This window comes from Nansenia antarctica (genome assembly GCF_963989245.1).
Source record: "Nansenia antarctica genome assembly, chromosome: 9".
Taxonomy (NCBI): Eukaryota; Metazoa; Chordata; class Actinopteri; order Argentiniformes; family Microstomatidae; genus Nansenia; species Nansenia antarctica.
The window spans coordinates 23620421-23637391 of NC_137679.1; the positions used below are offsets into that span (position 1 = coordinate 23620421).

At 45.0% G+C, this 16971-nt stretch overlaps 1 protein-coding gene across 2 annotated transcripts; it reads right to left on the minus strand.

Annotated features, from left to right (window-relative positions):
- Positions 1-6966: 6966 nt before the first annotated feature.
- ciartb (circadian associated repressor of transcription b) lies at positions 6967-15269 on the minus strand. Of its 2 annotated transcripts, none has more exons than XM_080539003.1 (6): positions 15179-15269; positions 12192-12656; positions 11708-11783; positions 10803-10881; positions 9143-9269; positions 6967-8602 (listed from the first exon to the last, which is right to left on the minus strand). In XM_080539003.1, exons 2-6 carry the CDS (start codon positions 12612-12614, stop codon positions 8180-8182), a joined length of 1128 nt encoding a protein of 375 aa, XP_080395129.1. In that variant the 5' UTR covers positions 12615-12656; positions 15179-15269; the 3' UTR covers positions 6967-8179. The 2 variants fall into 2 exon arrangements, with proteins under 2 accessions (XP_080395129.1, XP_080395128.1); XM_080539002.1 differs by having other exon boundaries at positions 15174-15260.
- Positions 15270-16971: the final 1702 nt, after the last annotated feature.

The window sequence follows — 16971 nt, forward strand, 5'->3', positions numbered from 1 at the left end:
ATACATTCATACATACTCTGTTACTTGTCCAACGATACTGAAATCCATGATCAAATTATTGCCAAAGAGCACTGAAATGCAATGTTCCTTTTTTATATATATATTTTTTTTAAATAGCACTATCTACTGAGAAAAGATGGAAGTTACTGGGGGGTGTAGTTTCGAATGTCTTACTGTAAGTGGTTGTAGGTCTCCCCCTACTGGTTGTGTAGGTGATTTGAGAGTTCATGGTTCCAGAAAATCCTATTTTACATGGTATGTGTTTGATATCATTCCTTATGCCATTCCATGCATTACAATGAGCCCATCCTCCAATTTCTACCTCCACCAGCCTCTCCCAGTACAGGACTTAGTATACTGTAATGATAATAATAATAATAATAATAATAATAATAATAATAATAATAATAATAATAATAATAATAATAATACATTAGACTTATATAGCGCTTTTCTAGACACTCAAAGACGCTTTACAAACTGAAAAATTCGAGTAGTAATAATAAAAATAAACAAAAAAATAAATAAAAGAAAGTATAGGGGCATAAATAAGGTAGTGCTGGGGACACATGGGAAGGGGGAGAGGGTTAACTGGAGAAGGCGAGCTTGAAGAGGTGGGTTTTGACGGCCTGTTTAAATGTTGGGAGGGTGTTGGCCTGTCTGATGTAGTTGGGGAGGGCGATCCAGAGGGACAGGGCTGCGGCTGAAAAGGTCCTATCACCCCACGTCCGGAGCTTGGTCCTGGTGGTCTTGAGGGTGGTTTGGGCGTCAAACCTGAGGCAACTGGAGGGGGACGAGGTCGGCAAGGTAGGAGGGGGCCAGATTGTTGATGGCTTTGTAAGTGGTGAGTAGGATTTTTAATTGGATCCTGTATTTGACCGGGAGCCAGTGTAGGTTTTGGAGGACAGGGGTGATGTGGTCACGGCGGTGAGTGGAGGTGAGCAGAGGGGCAGCAGAGTTCTGGACGTATTGGAATTTGTTTATGATGTTATTAGGCAAACCATAGATGATGCTGCTGCAGTAGTCAAGTCGGGAAATTATGAAGGCGTGGAGAAGTGTTTCAGCAGCTGAAAAGGACAGGGAGGGTCGGACGCGGGCAATGTTCCTGAGGTGGAAAAAAGCAGATTTAGTGACCTGGTTGGCATGGGGAAGGAACGAGAGGGTGGGGTCAAAGATGATGCCGAGGTTGCGGACGTGGTTGGAGGGGGCTACGGTGAAGCCATCGATGTTGAGTGAGAATGTCTGGGTGGAACAGGTGAGGGACTTTGGGCTGATGATGAGGATTTCCGATTTATTGCAGTTGAGTTTCAGAAAATTCAGTTGCATCCATGATTTAATGTCGCTGAGGCAGGTAGTGAGAGTGGAGTGGGCGTTAGGGGAGATGGTTTTGGAGGAGAGGTAGAGTTGGGTGTCATCGGCATAGCAGTGGAAGCGGAGGCCGTGGCGGCGGAGGACCTGTCCAAGGGGAAGGATGTACAGGATGAAGAGGAGGGGGCCTAGCACTGAACCCTGGGGGACACTGTGGGTGACTGGAGCAGGGGAGGATTTACAGTTATTTATGTACAGAGATGTATTGATGTGAGAGAGAGACTGACAGATAGGACTTGAACCAGGAGAGGGCAGTGCCAATGTGTTGGAGACGGGTGAGGAGGATGGAATGGTTGATGGTGTCAAAGGCGGTGCTGAGGTCGAGGAGGATGAGGATGGTGAGGTGGCCAGAGTCAGCAGAGAGGAGTATGTCATTGGTGATTTTTAGTAGTGCTGTTTCAGTGCTGTGTTTGGAACGGAAGCCAGATTGGAATGGTTCATACAGGTGATTGGAGTCAAGGTGGGATTTGAGTCGGGCAGCAACAACTTTCTCGAGGATTTTGGTGTCAGGGTCGAGACCGGGTTAATAGCAGCGAGCTTGAGGGCAGGGGGGATAATGCCGGTGGACAGGGAGGAGTTAATTATGTTTGTGATGAGAGGGGTGAGTGTGGGGAGACAGGCCTTGACTAGGGAGGAGGGAATTGGGGTCCAAGGCGCAGGTTGAGGACTTCATGCTGGTGACTGTGGAGGATAGGACGGAATCAGTGATTGGACTGAAAGATGTAAGAGGATAACTTGGGGGTTGTGGGGGGTGGTGGGAGAGGCAGCAGTCAACTGGTTGTGTATTGTGTCAATTGGTTTGAAAGAATGTTAGAAATAGGTTGCATTTGCTCGTGGTGAATGAGTTAGAGATAGTGTCCATGGGCTGGAGGAGTTTGTTGATGGTGGAGAAGTGTTTTGGGGTTGTTACGGCCAGAATTGATGATGGAGGAATAGTAGGCCTGTACTGTAGGCCTACAAATCTAGCCATGACCATTTTCTAGCATGGTCTTCTGTACTGTAGCTCAGGACATGAGGCATACCTGCTGGCTATTAATCATGGATGCCAAGCATTCACTCGCCTGATCTGTGTGATCATTAGGCCATACTTTAGCATGATGGTCTGTGTGATCATTAGGCCAGCCTTTAGCAAGATGAGCGCTCTCTGGAAATTAGGTCCTGGAGGCTGCCTGGTGTCCATTATTCATACCTACAGGAGCTCCATGAGCACCTATACTTAGAAACAAGACTTCATGAGAAGTGGCCTTATTTAGGCCGCTGTGTTCTCTATCCGTCACCTTCCCCCACCTGGGCACTCTGGTCGACTGCTACCTGTGATATCATACCCAAGGGAGGAGATAGGTGCTGCTCCATCCACTGTTGTTGTTCATTAAAATCAACTCATTGTTCATCTTGGCCATGTTTAATTGCTTTGCCAGTGCCGTCAGGTGCCACTGGATTGAACTGCTGACCTCGTGAGAATATAACTAGTATTTGGAGCATCCAGTCCTATAAGCTTGCTATTTGTTTCATTTGATCTGGGTCATTGTCGAGGGCTCTGCCTGATGTCTGGGGATGGCTAGAGCACTCAGGAGCATCAGAAGAGGATTACTGTTATTTTGCACATGATGAACTGAGAGTGGGTTAGGTTTCACATATTTATATTTTCTATGAGGTTCAAAATGATTCATGCTCAGAAATTACTATTTAATTATCTGTTGCCACACGCCCACACACACACACACACACACACACACACACACACACACACACACACACACACACACAAACACACCACACACCACACACACATGTTTGATAGTCTTATTTATATTTTTATATTTATATCTCTGGTGTACCAGCTGCAGAGATCCAATGCATCTGGGCCTGTGTCCTGTTTCTTTGCAACAGCAGTAAGTGTTGGTAATTAGCAGGAGATGAGGTGACGGCAGTGAATGGGGTTTTGTTGATTTCTTGCTACCTTAATTGGTCTCTGAGGTGGCAATCTAAAATCCCAAACTCACTCTATCTGCAAATTAGTAGTATTTGTGCCTGGAAACCTCTACAGTGGCATCCTATTATCATAGCCATTTGAGTGTTCATGTTGATTGGAATAGATCTCGATATACATAATATTTTAAAAATTGCGATCATCCTTTTATTTTTATGTTGGACTCCTGTTCAATCCACACAGAACAGTCATTAGTCTGAATAACATGCCCTTTTCAACAATCATCTTTCACCTATGCCTTTTGAATGATCAAAAAGGCTCTCCATCCACTACCTGTAGCCCTATTTGAAATCGATCTGTTTGTTTTAAGCACATGAAATGTGCTTTGAACAGAGTTCTCCTCCTCCTAAGGTGCCAATGATGACCTATTGGACACTGTGAAGTCAATATCTCTAGACCGATTTGACTCTTCCTCTACCGCTTCAATATATAGATCACTGTTCTTAGTGACCATTTTCCTGCCGTGGGATCGTTACTTGGTCTACAGACCATTGGGTGATTAGCATATCAGCAAGGACCAGACAGGCACAATCAATGGGTGACCTCCAGGTTGACTCATACACCTATGTTAAATAACACATTGGTCACAACACTGATATGAGACTGTGCTACTGGTTTATGTGTAAAGTATAAGTGTCTCCATGGCCTATGTAAGCTACACATGTTGGTGAGAGAAAATCATTGTAATGACTCAAGACTAATACGTTTTTGCATTTAACACTCAGATTTTTGGACCTATAATAAGGAACTTGCCAACAGCAAGCAGCCGCAGGATTCCTACCTTTTTGTTGGAAGAGGTATGGCGGGATTGCGACAACGACCCAGACCCGTTGCTAGGAGAGACGGGTTATTTCTGAACACTGGTCTCTCAATTAGAGGTGCCCAATGCAGTCCTCTGTGACAAATGAGACCATTACCACTGTGTGGTGTGAATGAATCAAAGGTAGAATTCTTAATAACATAATGTGAAAATGTGCAACTATGTCGGCATGACATTCAGAATGTGTGACAATCTTATCTGTACCAGGCCAGCTAAGGTAAAGGTTTTCAAGAAATGTTCAGTACAATGTATCCTTGTTGCAGAGTGCTTGTTGCAGTCTTGCTTTCATCTACCATGAGATAATTGTGATGCTCCAAGACATGGTCCTCTGCTTACTGATCTCCATTGTCTCAAGAGACTGAGGTAAAAACATAATGACCCTTGGCATTTTGATCACATGGCAACTAATGCTCTAATGGGTCTGCTGTATCAGTACATCAATAATGAAAGCTATACCGTAGCTGTAAAGTATATATGCAATTCAGGTGATTCGGATGATACTGTCTGTAGAGAGAGAGAGAGGGGGGGGGGGGGGTTGCCTGTTCAATAGATCTGTCAATGAAGTGAGTCATACAGCATAAACTCAGGTTTAAGAACAACTCTCTCTCTCTCTCTCTCTCTCTCTCTCTCTCTCTCTCTCTCTCTCTCTCTCTCTCTCTCTCTCTCCTTCACCAGGCTCATTAAGGCCTAGTAGTTTCAGCTTGAGGACAAATCAAAGCCTATTCACAATGAAAGGGTGAGAAAGAGAAAGAGGCTCTTTTTATGATTAATTCTGGCTCTTTGGTATGAAGGAACTGGAGCTATGGACCTCTCTCTGTCCCATTCTCACCCACACACTACCGGGACAAAGAGCTGTGAGAATGGTCATTTGCTTTAAGCATATCCTCCAACGAACAAGGCAAGGCATTTTAAAAGGCAAGCGCAACATGACTACTTTTCAAAGACCTTCGTTAATGCATTCTGCGAAATTTACTCTAGAGTGCTTCACAGAGAACTAGTACACAAAGTCATTGATAATTGCTGGCAACAAAATATATACTGATATCATATTGTGTACAAGTGCACCTGACCACTTCTCATACAGGTGGAAAAAAGCTGGCTATGACTTGTTGATGAACTCTGTCCCACATATAAAACATAATATTTTAACTTGTTATTTTGGGTGAACCTTTAATCGGGTCATTTTGAGTTGAGATGGGTGAGCCACCTTGTCTCTGTTAACATCACATCCTATAGCAGCTATCACTGCATCAATGTTAGGATTTTCTCAAACTCCCTCATAGAATCCTCATAGGAGGTGACCTTTTGTTGATGCAGCTTTTCCTATCATTCAAGAGAACTTCCCTTTGGTAGGATACTGGGAGGCAGAAGCAGTGCCAAGGGGAGCCAGTCCCTCCACGCACGTGAGTGCCGTCTGCTGCTGCCCTGGCTCTCCCAGATGAAATCTGACACAAGCAGTGCTGAAACAATGCAGTTTGGAGTAGGACGGAGCAGACCCCTCTGCCTCCCACTGGCCGCTTCCTGTGATGTGGAACAGGAACGCGTGACCACCGTGTGATGCCAGGAGGGGAACAATCAAACAGTGGTGGGCTTATACTGTCACTACATTACTTTTTTAATTGTCTGCCTGCATTAAGCCTTGTCAGATAGCATTGGATATCACACAATGCCCGTCTCCCCCAATGAAGCTCTGAAGACTATTCATCTGTATGGAATTCTGTTATAGAATAGCATATAGCATAGAATCACAATAAGCTGGTGGTGACATGTATAATATGGGCTGAAATTATCTGTTGAGTTAAGCATCAGTTAAGGCTATGGGAGACTAAAAGGATGAGTAGACCGTATGGTGACTCTCTCGCCTATAGATGGCAGCAGTGAGGTTGAAGAGAAGTTACAGTGCACTCACTTGAAGACTTTGGAGTTGCATTGAAAATACTCTCCCTTCTGGAAATCTCCATAACCTGTTGAAGAACATCATAACCCTGATCCTCCCTATCGCACTGATCAGGACGCTCTGCACTTTTGATTAATTGACGACAAACAGCCACTCTGAAATTGAAGTAGAACAGCAGGGGAGGGCAAGATGACCAGTCAAATGTTCTTCAACCCCAATACCAAGAACTTCCCTTTCTAAAGAACACTTTCCCTTTCTGTGAAACAACAGCAATGAGACGTGATACTTCAAGGTTCATTGTGACCTGTTCACAGTGGATTTTTCATTTAGTTCTATACAGGAAAGACGTAGCAGTGAATTAAACGCTGTAGAGTAAAACACACAGTGCTCTTTCTCTTCCCACAGGATGTGGTTCTCATCTGGGTGTTCCCCTCTTCTAACCCTCGTATTCGCTGAACTCCTTGAGTATAAATCATTGAGACCGCTTCTTTGAATAGAATACTATGTTCTTTTCCTTGATAGGTAATGGGTTCTTCTTTTTGGTTTAACTTGTGATTTAATATTTCCTATTCCTTTTAAGGATGTCGTTTTAGATTGTGGTGTTCAGTATTTTTCTCTGCAGGCCTGTGTAACCTATTCAGTACAACTAGAAAGGGTTATATTCAAATTGATGATTTCTAAATCACTGAAGGATATTCATTCATATCAGTGAGTTACCAACCCATGGATACCCTAAATATACCCATAGTCATGAATGACAGTTGTCCTGATTATAATTACAGTATAAGTCTACAATTGATAGTGCATTTATGTACCGTAAATTGTGTGTGATGAGGGACTGATTTTTAAGTGCGGAAAGAAAGATAATGAAAAAAGTAGTTTTACGCCAAACAAATATAACCACATTTATTTTTTGAAAGTATAAAATATCACACTATAAAGGCCACTTTTCAGGGTAAATTAACAACCTTTTTGAAACATTTACACAGAAATACCCATGTCCCTCTCTGCTGGTCTCACATACTGCCCAGCTCTGTGGCAACAGAAACAGTGTCGTCCTATTTTACCACAGTCAGAAAAGTAATTGGCAAGACTGAATAATTTACTTTGATACAGGAAATGGCATGAGATTGAGAATTCCTGATTTGTACATCCTTCAGAGGTTCAGGTATTCTGGATGGTTCTCTCTCTTTAAACCAGCTTACAGGCACAGCTTGACATCGACTTTACAGGCACTGCTTGCCTTCTACTGGGAGACTCAAAAGAAATCTGCAGTTCACATTCTTTACAATGGCACCAGTCAGGCCGCGGGAGCTTCCGTGCGGAGAGAGAGGATCCTCTGTTTGTACAAGAAGAACAACTCGTACTCAGGACCTCACCGTCACAGGCTATTTGGCTCACTGCGAGGCGTCCGCTCTTTTTGTGTGTTGTAGCGTTCATATTCCTAACACACTAACGTTGACAAGGTGCCCAAGTTGAGGTAGAACCGTTGTACCAGACTTATTTATAAGAATACAAATGAAGTAACAGTCACATCAATAAACTTAAGAGTGGATGAAAGAAAAATTCACATTCAACCCACATTATTCACCACAACTACTTGGAGATCACAGACACATCTGAATATCTTAAGTGTTCCCAACACCCATTAGTTCTCTTCCCTTTCTAATGCAATGGTTGTTTCACAGGCATGCTGCAATGCAACTCAAAGCCACAGAAGGAACAAATTCAGCTGAGACATCACTAACAAAGCATATCTCTGTAGATCTCCTAATCTGTGAATGTCATCCTTTCCACTCACTCTCCATCTCATGCACGCAATTCCAAGGTACAACCCCCCCCCAAAAAGATGAACTCAACAAAGGGAACCAAAGCAGACAGCGTCAGTCAGATGAGGACACTCTTTTGCACACAAATTTCATGTTCACTGATACCCCCTCCCCTCCCCCTTTCCATGTGAAATGGAATCTGTCCTGTCCCTTGTGAGCGCTTCTCGTCTCTCCTGAAGGCTGGAATGGGCTGAGTGAGCGGACTGGCTTCAGGCTGGGGTGGGCATGACATGGCAGGGCTGAGCTGGGCTGGGCACACAGCCCCTCCCTCTGGACTAGGACCAGCTGCTGCCCGTCACCCCCCCTGCGTCTTTCGGGGTGATGATGCTTTCTGTGGACCTGAGCAGTCTCTCCAGACAGGGGGCGTTGATCTTGCCCGGGGGCGCTCGCCTGGGCGCAGAGTCTGTCTTAGCGCGGGTGTCTGTGCTGGAGGACACGGCGTTGTCCTGCGTTAGCGCTCTGTCTCTGAGGGGCTGCGGCAGGTGCCTGGGACCCCCCTGGGCCTGCTCTGCTACGGGGAAGCAGACGGGGGAGGGGTGGAGCCACTTCAGGTTGGTAGCGGAGGCGTAGGCTCCCTGGGGCGCGAGGTCGCCGACTCTCGCGGCTTTGGCGCCCGCAGGAGAAGGAGGAGGAGGAGGAAGAGGAGCGTTGGCGGTGAGGAGGTTCACACCGGACAGAGCTGTAGTGGCTGGAGACAACTGTGGAGAACGGAGACGGCGGGTTACTTCATCAGTGTCATCGCTATTCATGACGCATTCACAGGAACGGAATTACCTAAACAAATAAAGTCCTAGATAGCGCTAAAACGATACGATCGGCAAAGGCTTTAGCAGACGTCAGCGCTTTAATGGAATACCTCCCCCTCTCATCATTAGGGGTAACGTCAAAGCCACAAAAAGGATTGGCCGCAGAGATAAATCCTCAACAAAAGAAAGGGTGAGGAACGCTCCCTGATCCTCTCATGTGTCTGCTGACCTTTCCTTACCCCTTCAGCAACAATCTTCCAAAATTACCTTTTCTTCACCGTCATGGTTCTTAGAGAACATGAGATGAGCTTAATTCCTCACAACTTTTCAAAATAGATCTTAATCCCCTCCTCCCTGTTCCAGAACTCTAAGGCTGTGTGATTACAGAATAATGGGTAATTTGGTCCCTCCTCCACTGCCTGGCTGTATTCAACCTACACATGTTCGTGACAGCTCACCCAGGACCTCTTATATCACAATAAGCCATCTTACCTTCGGTTTCTTGGAGGGGGCGGTTTCCTCTGTCAGCGTGACAGTGTGTTGGTCTCCGGGTTTTACATTGGGGAACCAGCTCTTAAGCATTTCCTCCATTTTAAGAATGATGTTGATGTATCGCTCCCTATAAGACAGAGGAAGGAGCTTGGTTAGAGGACGGTTAACACTGATCAGTGGGTTACATCAGCATAACATGTGAAATGTCGTGTTAACTTTCACTCTGCAATCTTATCTCTTTATCAACGCCACAGACTTGCAGACACACTCCCCTCACTCACTCACTCACTCTCTCACTCACTCACTCTCTCTCTCTCTCCCTCTCACACACACACCGACACGAGAATCATGTGATAGGAACATTTCCGAGCTTGATTTCACACATGTTTCGTGCCGACACGTGGCCTGGTGCGCAACAGTTCTTCCTCACCTCTAAAAATAAACCCCTAAGCCTCGCAGTGGGCTCCAGCGGCCCATGTCAGAGCTAAAATAAATTGTTTCTCTAACACGGGGTGACGCAGCTCTCCTCACACACACATTAGAGCTGGGCCTTCAGCAGCAACCAGCGCCTGTTAGCCAGCCAACTCCCACCGGCCCAAACCAGATGGCTGGTGGGGGGATTAGCCTGGGGTCACGTGACCAGGGCCTACCTGCTGTGCCCCCGTTTGGGGCATGTTACATTTATGTGATAAGATTATCCACGGCAGTGACTGCTAAAGAAGTCACTTTGATCCCATCCACCATTGTGTCGCCACGGGGGGCTGCCAGCTGGCAGGATGGGACGGATAGAGGGAGGGGCAATCCGCCCCCCACCCCCTTCGCCTGGATGGACTTTGGGGAGGTTGCCACACCCACTCTTTGTCTCACACATGTCAGGAGCAGGTGGTTGTTAAAAGCTTTTTATTGGCCTCTGGCAGACACAGTCCAGGACCTGGGCCAAGCCCAGTGTACCTGGATACATATGCTTTTCCTCTTCCACTGTCCTTGGTTACCGCACTACTACCCCGCTAGTATTTACTACCACTAATGATAGTGATACAAAAATAAAATAAAAAGTACAGTGCTAGAAGGTTTACGGTAAACCACAGCGATGCCAGATAATGACCGTTTACGGTATGTATGAAGCAGAATCTGGTACAATTAACAAACGATATGAACGTCGTCGTCATGTGAATCTCGTTCTTTTGCCGAACTCACTTGTGGGCATGAAGGGCCGTGAAGAAGGACGGGTGAAGTCCTAACCCATTACACTGTCTGGCTGAAGGGAAGCTAATCAATCAGGACACGATTGGGTTATTCCCAGAAGGATCAATACATTTTTAATGACCTGTCCTGGAAGAGTCCATCTTAATGCAGTGTGCAGTAAATAGAACCAGGGTGTGTCGAGGTAGCAGACCCTTGCTGTGCCCCATGCTGGGAGCCATGTGTCTGAGTCATGTCTGTGTCCGCTTAGACCCTGAGAAGCAGGAGTCCAGCTGAGAGATCGGCACCGGGGCTTACGCACACACGGAAATCTAGCATCGCAGTCATGAACCGAGAATAGTCACTATTATGACTAGTCAGGATAGTGAGGCTGCATCTGGCACACACACACACACACACACACACACACACACACACACTTTAGGGGCCACCAGTAGGACTAACTGAGGACACTTACCCGATACAGGGATTCTGTAGGACGCCCATGATTCTCTGGATCCGGTCCATAGCCACACTCTCTTGGAAACTGCTGAGTCCTGTATAAGGAAGAGGGGAGTTCAGTTCAACCGTGAGCTGCATGGCATTGTCTTGACAGCGGGCATGAGTGTGCAGAGCAGATGGGTTCCTGTGATGTGTATGGGGAAGCAGAATGGCTGTCTCTGTAGCCAGGAAGTTTGGGGGTCACACCAGGCCTTGGGTTTGACAGAGATGCCAGACTAAGCACTTTCAGGCCTGCCGGAACATGGTGTCGCTGACTTCATAGAGCCATATATATTGGCATCCTGCCAATGCATTTCTGACCATGTTACAACAGCAGCTGCCACGCTAACCAGGGTCCAAGTTACAACTGACACTGTGCCCTCTTCAATCAGCTGTATGTTTACCGGCCTATTTGAAGTGCGGATGTGGAAATAAGTTGTATTTTCTCCCGACCACTTTCAGGGATGTATCCCTTTTGCGCTTTGTTGTGCGTTTCAAACAGTCACTCATCTGACACCCTTGAGCATATTGAATCAGTGTGGTTAGCTCTGCACAGTGAAGCGGGCTCTAGTATAATAGATGGAGAGGCGCAGCACACAAAGGAAAGAACTGGTGGTAAGTTGATAGCCTTACAGCAAACAATATGCATTTCAGACAGCTGGACTCAGTCTCAGGACTACATATTTCTAAGAGAATGGCACGCTGTCTCTTTTTCTCTCAGTGAGACAGATCATACATCATTTCACCTATAAAGACTAAGAGAGTTCATGTCTCGGGGAAAGAGTCCTGTACTGTACCTACTGAAATATGTTCATAGTGTAAAAAGGGTTCCCAAAAAAGAGAAGCCAAGTGTAAAAAGGGTTCAATTCGGTGCGTACTTACGTTCTCTGTATCTCCCTGAACGAAGCCCATTCAAGATTGCCGACAGTGGGTGAATGTAGCATTGCAACTCCATACACTGAAGACAGAGAAAAAAAACACATTCGATCAGCATGTTTTGGGGGTTTTTTTTACCTGTGAAAACTCATCACTCATTCTAGTGAAGCTATTTGCAATTGAATATTTCCCTGACAACCTACAGCTTTAAATGTTTTACGTACTTAGTCACAGGCTAGCACACACTAAACGTTCCCCCTTTTTTTTCGACTCCCCATAAATCTGTCACTGATTCTCTGAAGCTGCTGACTAATTCTGGGCTCCGTGAGGGACGAGTCTTACTGGAAATGTTACGCTTGAAGTGCCTCTGGACATTCAACAACAGACAGAGAAGCTGATCTGGGTGAAAGGTCATCTTCACTCTACGCTGACACTGTTATTCTCATGGCCCTGATCTAGATCAACACATGAGTCACCGAGAGAGCCTGACCTTGTTAGTAAAAACACGGTCTTTCTCTGATTGGCTGGACATGACGAGCTGCCGTTGTCGTTCCCTATGCTCCGTTGCCAGGGAGCTGTGAGGCCTCTTCTGTGCTTGCTGGGTCCTTTTGCCCTTTGACCTCTCCGACCGTCCTGAGTGACACAGTCCACTGGCGTGGCTGTCCCATGTCTCTGTACAGCTGGAGGGAGAGCCCCGGCTGGGGTCGTTGCTAATCCCACCCCAGCTACTGCCCTCGTCCTTCAGCTGGCTGCTGCAGCAGCTGCTGTCGGAGTCACCCAGGTGGGTGTGGGACGAAGGGGGCTGCTGCTGTAATGGTGTTCTAGCGCTGTCAGGTTCCCGCTCACTCTCATTGTCCTCATCGTCACTGGCCAGCCAGTCAATGGAATTGTCCGAATCTGAAGCTGAAGACATCCTCGGCCGCAGGCTCTCTAACCAGCACTGACCATCACTGACCTGCCAGAGAGAACACCAGTGTTACTATGAAGTCAGGCTGCATGGATCATTGGATCAGACACTACAACAATGCATTGTTGCAACTGTCACATTGTCTTGTTTTTGTCATTGACCATGTCAGTGGAACCTTATTAGCAAAGACAGAACGTTAAGTTCTTGAGCAAGCGGGTCTCAGTCAAATGTCCCCACTGTATTTAGATCAGCAGACCAGACCAGGCCAATCACAACACCTGCGTCAATACACACATCGACAGCGAGTCAATCGAATCCAACACACTTCACATTCACACTCAGGACAACACTGTGGCTCCAGTAGAACAAAGTAATGATCTTTGCATTATGGTCCGTTGCTCATCTTGAGAGCAGTAGGTCAAAACTCCATCTATGGACTGAATCCTCTGGCTGAATGCAAAATGAAGCACTCCCAATAATCTGACCAATTTGGAGTTCAGAGATTCATTCAATGGTTTGATACAGACATTTACATCTCATCCTTCTGCCCAATTCACTACAACAGCAGAAACTGGTTTTTGCATGTCATGGTGACTCTGTATCAATAGTGGTGCACACCAACATTTCTTTTCTACTCTTGTGGACCCACCTTGCTCATTCACACATATTGTGTTTGTTTAATCAAAGTGACAGGGAGTCTGCGACCATGACGACCACCACCAGACACTAGCCAACATTAGCCATTGTCTTTAGACAGGAACCTTCTTTATTGTGCTCCTGCTCCTTTCTTCTACAGCAAGCCCAATTTTCACCTCCAGAAGTAACAGTTGTTATCTCTCATCAAACAAGAGATAACACAAGCAGTAGCCACATGGCTATTCAGAACCATTCAAGACCATACTGTTCATGAGTCTAGGGAGACCTTAAACTGAATCGGTTCCACTATTGCATAATTGAGTTGTGGTCCGATGAAAAGAAATACTTGGCACGTTAAGATAAATCGATCTAAAATGACTAGCAAGTTTCTTTGTGTAAAACCAGATATTACAGATATATATATATAAACCAGATATTACAGATATATATATATAAACCAGATATTAAACCAGATATTACAGAAACTCAGCAAGGAGTGAGGTGGCTCCTGAGCTCGTTGTCTATGTGCACCACAGGCTGCTCTCATTGTTATGCAAGAGGGTGGAGGGCTTTTTGTCCTGATTTGACTATGAGAGAAGCCATGATGCAGTGATTGAGTGATGCACCACATGAACATATCTAAAAATAGAAGTCACATGTACAATATACCTGCACAGTGTCTTGCAATCAATCAGATCAATCTATCTAGGCTACTATTTTTGATTGACCGTTTCCATGCCTCTTATTACAGCACAAGTAGGTCTACTATGAAGAAAAGGGACAATTAGTCGATTAGATTTACCTGTAGAAAAATACATCTGGGGGGAAAAGCTAGTTGTGTTTTCCAGCTCCACACTATGTTTGTGCAGTAAATTACTAAATGTCACAGCCATTTACAATGTTTTGGAAAATAACTTGTCATATCCTCTGCTGATCCTCATAGCAAGATCTGCTCATCAAAACAGCCCACACATGTTCTATTTCACAGATCGTTTGGACTAATACAGGAACAGCGTGCATGTGATGTGAATTAGGCAACAGTTGCTATAGCAATTTGATATATTAAGTTGTTATATAGACCTAAAAGATGTAAATAAGAAAATCTATAGCTCCAGAAACCACAACTTTTATGACAGGTCACCATGAACGATTGTATAATAGCATGAGCCGCTTAACTAGAAATTGCTTAATTAATATATTTCATATAGGGCAGACCAAATTCTAAATTGTATTCATTTTAATTCAGATTCTTCCAAAAAAAAAAATCAGGGTACCATGTCAACAGTTGCAAAACTCGCAGATAACACAGAAATAACTTGATCAGCTTCTTTATTCAGGCTTTTCTACTTGAATAGTTTCCACATTATATTGTGTAGGCTATGTGGCAGGCAATGTGTCAAATCGTGAGACTTGAACAATAATAACCACAAGCCCACCTGTGGGGTGGGGCCCATTGATTACGGATGCCGAGCACCTATACATCTATTACAAATGTAAGACTATTTCAAAAGGAGGGAACACAAGAAAGGAATTGATCATTTCTAGGCCTACTAGGAGAATACTCATGAGATCGGTATCCTACATACCTGACCAATCAATGTCAATACACTGATCTATTGTGTGGAGCGCATCGGCTGCTCATCGACTATGCTGCTTTGATAATCATTTGCCTGATAGCCTCTAATACATCGGTTATGATCAAATTAAGGTATCCAATAGCTCATGTTGCCTTGTAAGTTTCTCACCCTGTTGATTGAGACTCCTGTCCTGACAGCAAGCAAGCAAGCATCTTTACGCAGAGCCCAAAACAGATAAAATACCTCTCTTGTGGTAGGCTCATATATCATATATTTCTGGGAAGCTGTCAAATCTATCCATAAAGAACTACAAAAAAGACACATCTTTAGAGGACGTGATTTCATTGCTTACCTTACCAGGATGGAGCGAATCGCACTCTCCTTTGTTCAGCGGTAAATCCAGGACACTCGGGTAGCGTGCTGCTGACGTGCGGGACGTGGTTTCAGTGAAGTTGAACTGCAATTGAGCGCCCCGTGTTGCTTCTCCCAAGGCAACGTGTCTGAGAGGGCGGGCTCAATGAGACTGGGCTTTCCGATTGGTGCTTCAAAGCCCATATCTGACAAATAGAGTTTCCGTTAGAAGCCAGCTTCAGCCGATAGGCGAGACAAGCTTACATATGCAAATCATATGTAAATTACACAAACACGTGGACACGCGGATCAGTTTTAGTCAGCTGGGCAAAAAGTCCAAATGTAGGGCTGATTTAGTTCACAGCGGCAACTTTCTTTTTTTTTTTTTCATTAGATGAGGACTTTGCTTCATTTGGCCTATAGTCTCCCGTGCGTCAAACCCATTTACATTGGGCTACATTAGTCTAACATAGCCTTAACTTTATTTGATCTTAACAGCTTCCACTTCACTGTTCTTTACATAGCCTAGTTTATGTTCAAACAAATGAACACATGACGTTGGCACACCGCTATTTCGTGACCACGTTTTATATCAGTTTAGTTAGTTTCGGCAATATACAATTATAAGATAAATGCCTATACACACCCAGTGACGAGGGATGAATAGGTGCACTCGCTGCAGTGTGAGTGTCCTGGTGTAGGATTAATGAAAGTGTACGAATACGAACGTGACTCAACTGTTCATACAGTAGTCCCTGACTCAAGTATATCCAGTTGCACGGACTATCATGACCATCACTGTATCACTACCATGTGTACTTTCACTGTAGATTACCATTATATAGGCTACCATGCATGCGAGATTAAAATCAATTAAGATCTTCACAGAAAAGTTGGTTAACATTTATTTAAAGTCGCTTTTGAATCTTCACAGCAAAATGTTATAGTCCGTTTGTTAACATTCTAATTCATAGCTTACACAAGTATATGTAGTTCCTTTGACTGGACTTTATTTATTCATTTGTTCATCAATCATGTTGCATCATCTATAATGTCTTTCTGGGGAATAAGCGATTCAAGATGTCTAAGCACATTGAACTGACTTGATTGTCCTCTCAATGTAACAGGGCAGTATCACATGTGGAATGTGACCACTAGCACCACCATGTTTGTTTCGTTTTATGAGCTGAGGCAACCAGTGATGGTGAGGAGATGCAGTTGGTGACTCACAGAGTCTCTGTTCAGCTGCTGGAGAGAGAGAGAGAGAGAGAGAGAGAGAGAGAGAGAGAGAGAGAGAGAGAGAGAGAGAGAGAGAGTGGAGAAGAAAGAGGGAGAGGGAGAGAGAGAGAGAGAGAGAGAGAGAGAGAGAGAGAGAGAGAGAGAGAGAGAGAGAGAGAGAGAGATGGTAAGAGGCCAGACAAGGATTTTGAGCCTGGAGCCAATGAGTCACAAACCCCTCCACAGAAAAACGTGATCGCACATGGGTGACTCCCACCAACAGCCTCTCCTCCCTGCCTCCCTCAATTGAAAATCATAATTAATGCAAACAGAATCAAGGACGCAATGTTTCTCCTCTCTCTCTCTCTCTCTCTCTCTCTCTCTCTCTCTCTCTCTCTCTCTCTCTCTCTCTCTCTCTCTCTCTCTCTCTCTCTATCTATCTATCTGTGAATCTGTCTGTCGTTCAACCCTCTGAGAACACTGTGCATGCAGAGCTGACTGAGAGTATGTGAAAAGCACTGTTGGATACTGAGCCAAAGACACCACCCAGACATTTTAACAACCGGGTGCAAACATGTCTG

Bases quoted from the DNA above. Each gene is read 5' to 3' on its own strand.
- ciartb (XM_080539003.1), bottom strand. From the start codon at position 12,614: ATGTCTTCAGCTTCAGATTCGGACAATTCCATTGACTGGCTGGCCAGT. The intron at 9,270-10,802 runs GTAAGTGTCCTC...TCTGTCTTATAG, and splicing joins CTACAGAATCCCTGTATCGG to GGAGCGATACATCAACATCA. The intron at 8,603-9,142 runs GTAAGATGGCTT...CGTTCTCCACAG, and splicing joins CCCCCTCCAAGAAACCGAAG to TTGTCTCCAGCCACTACAGC.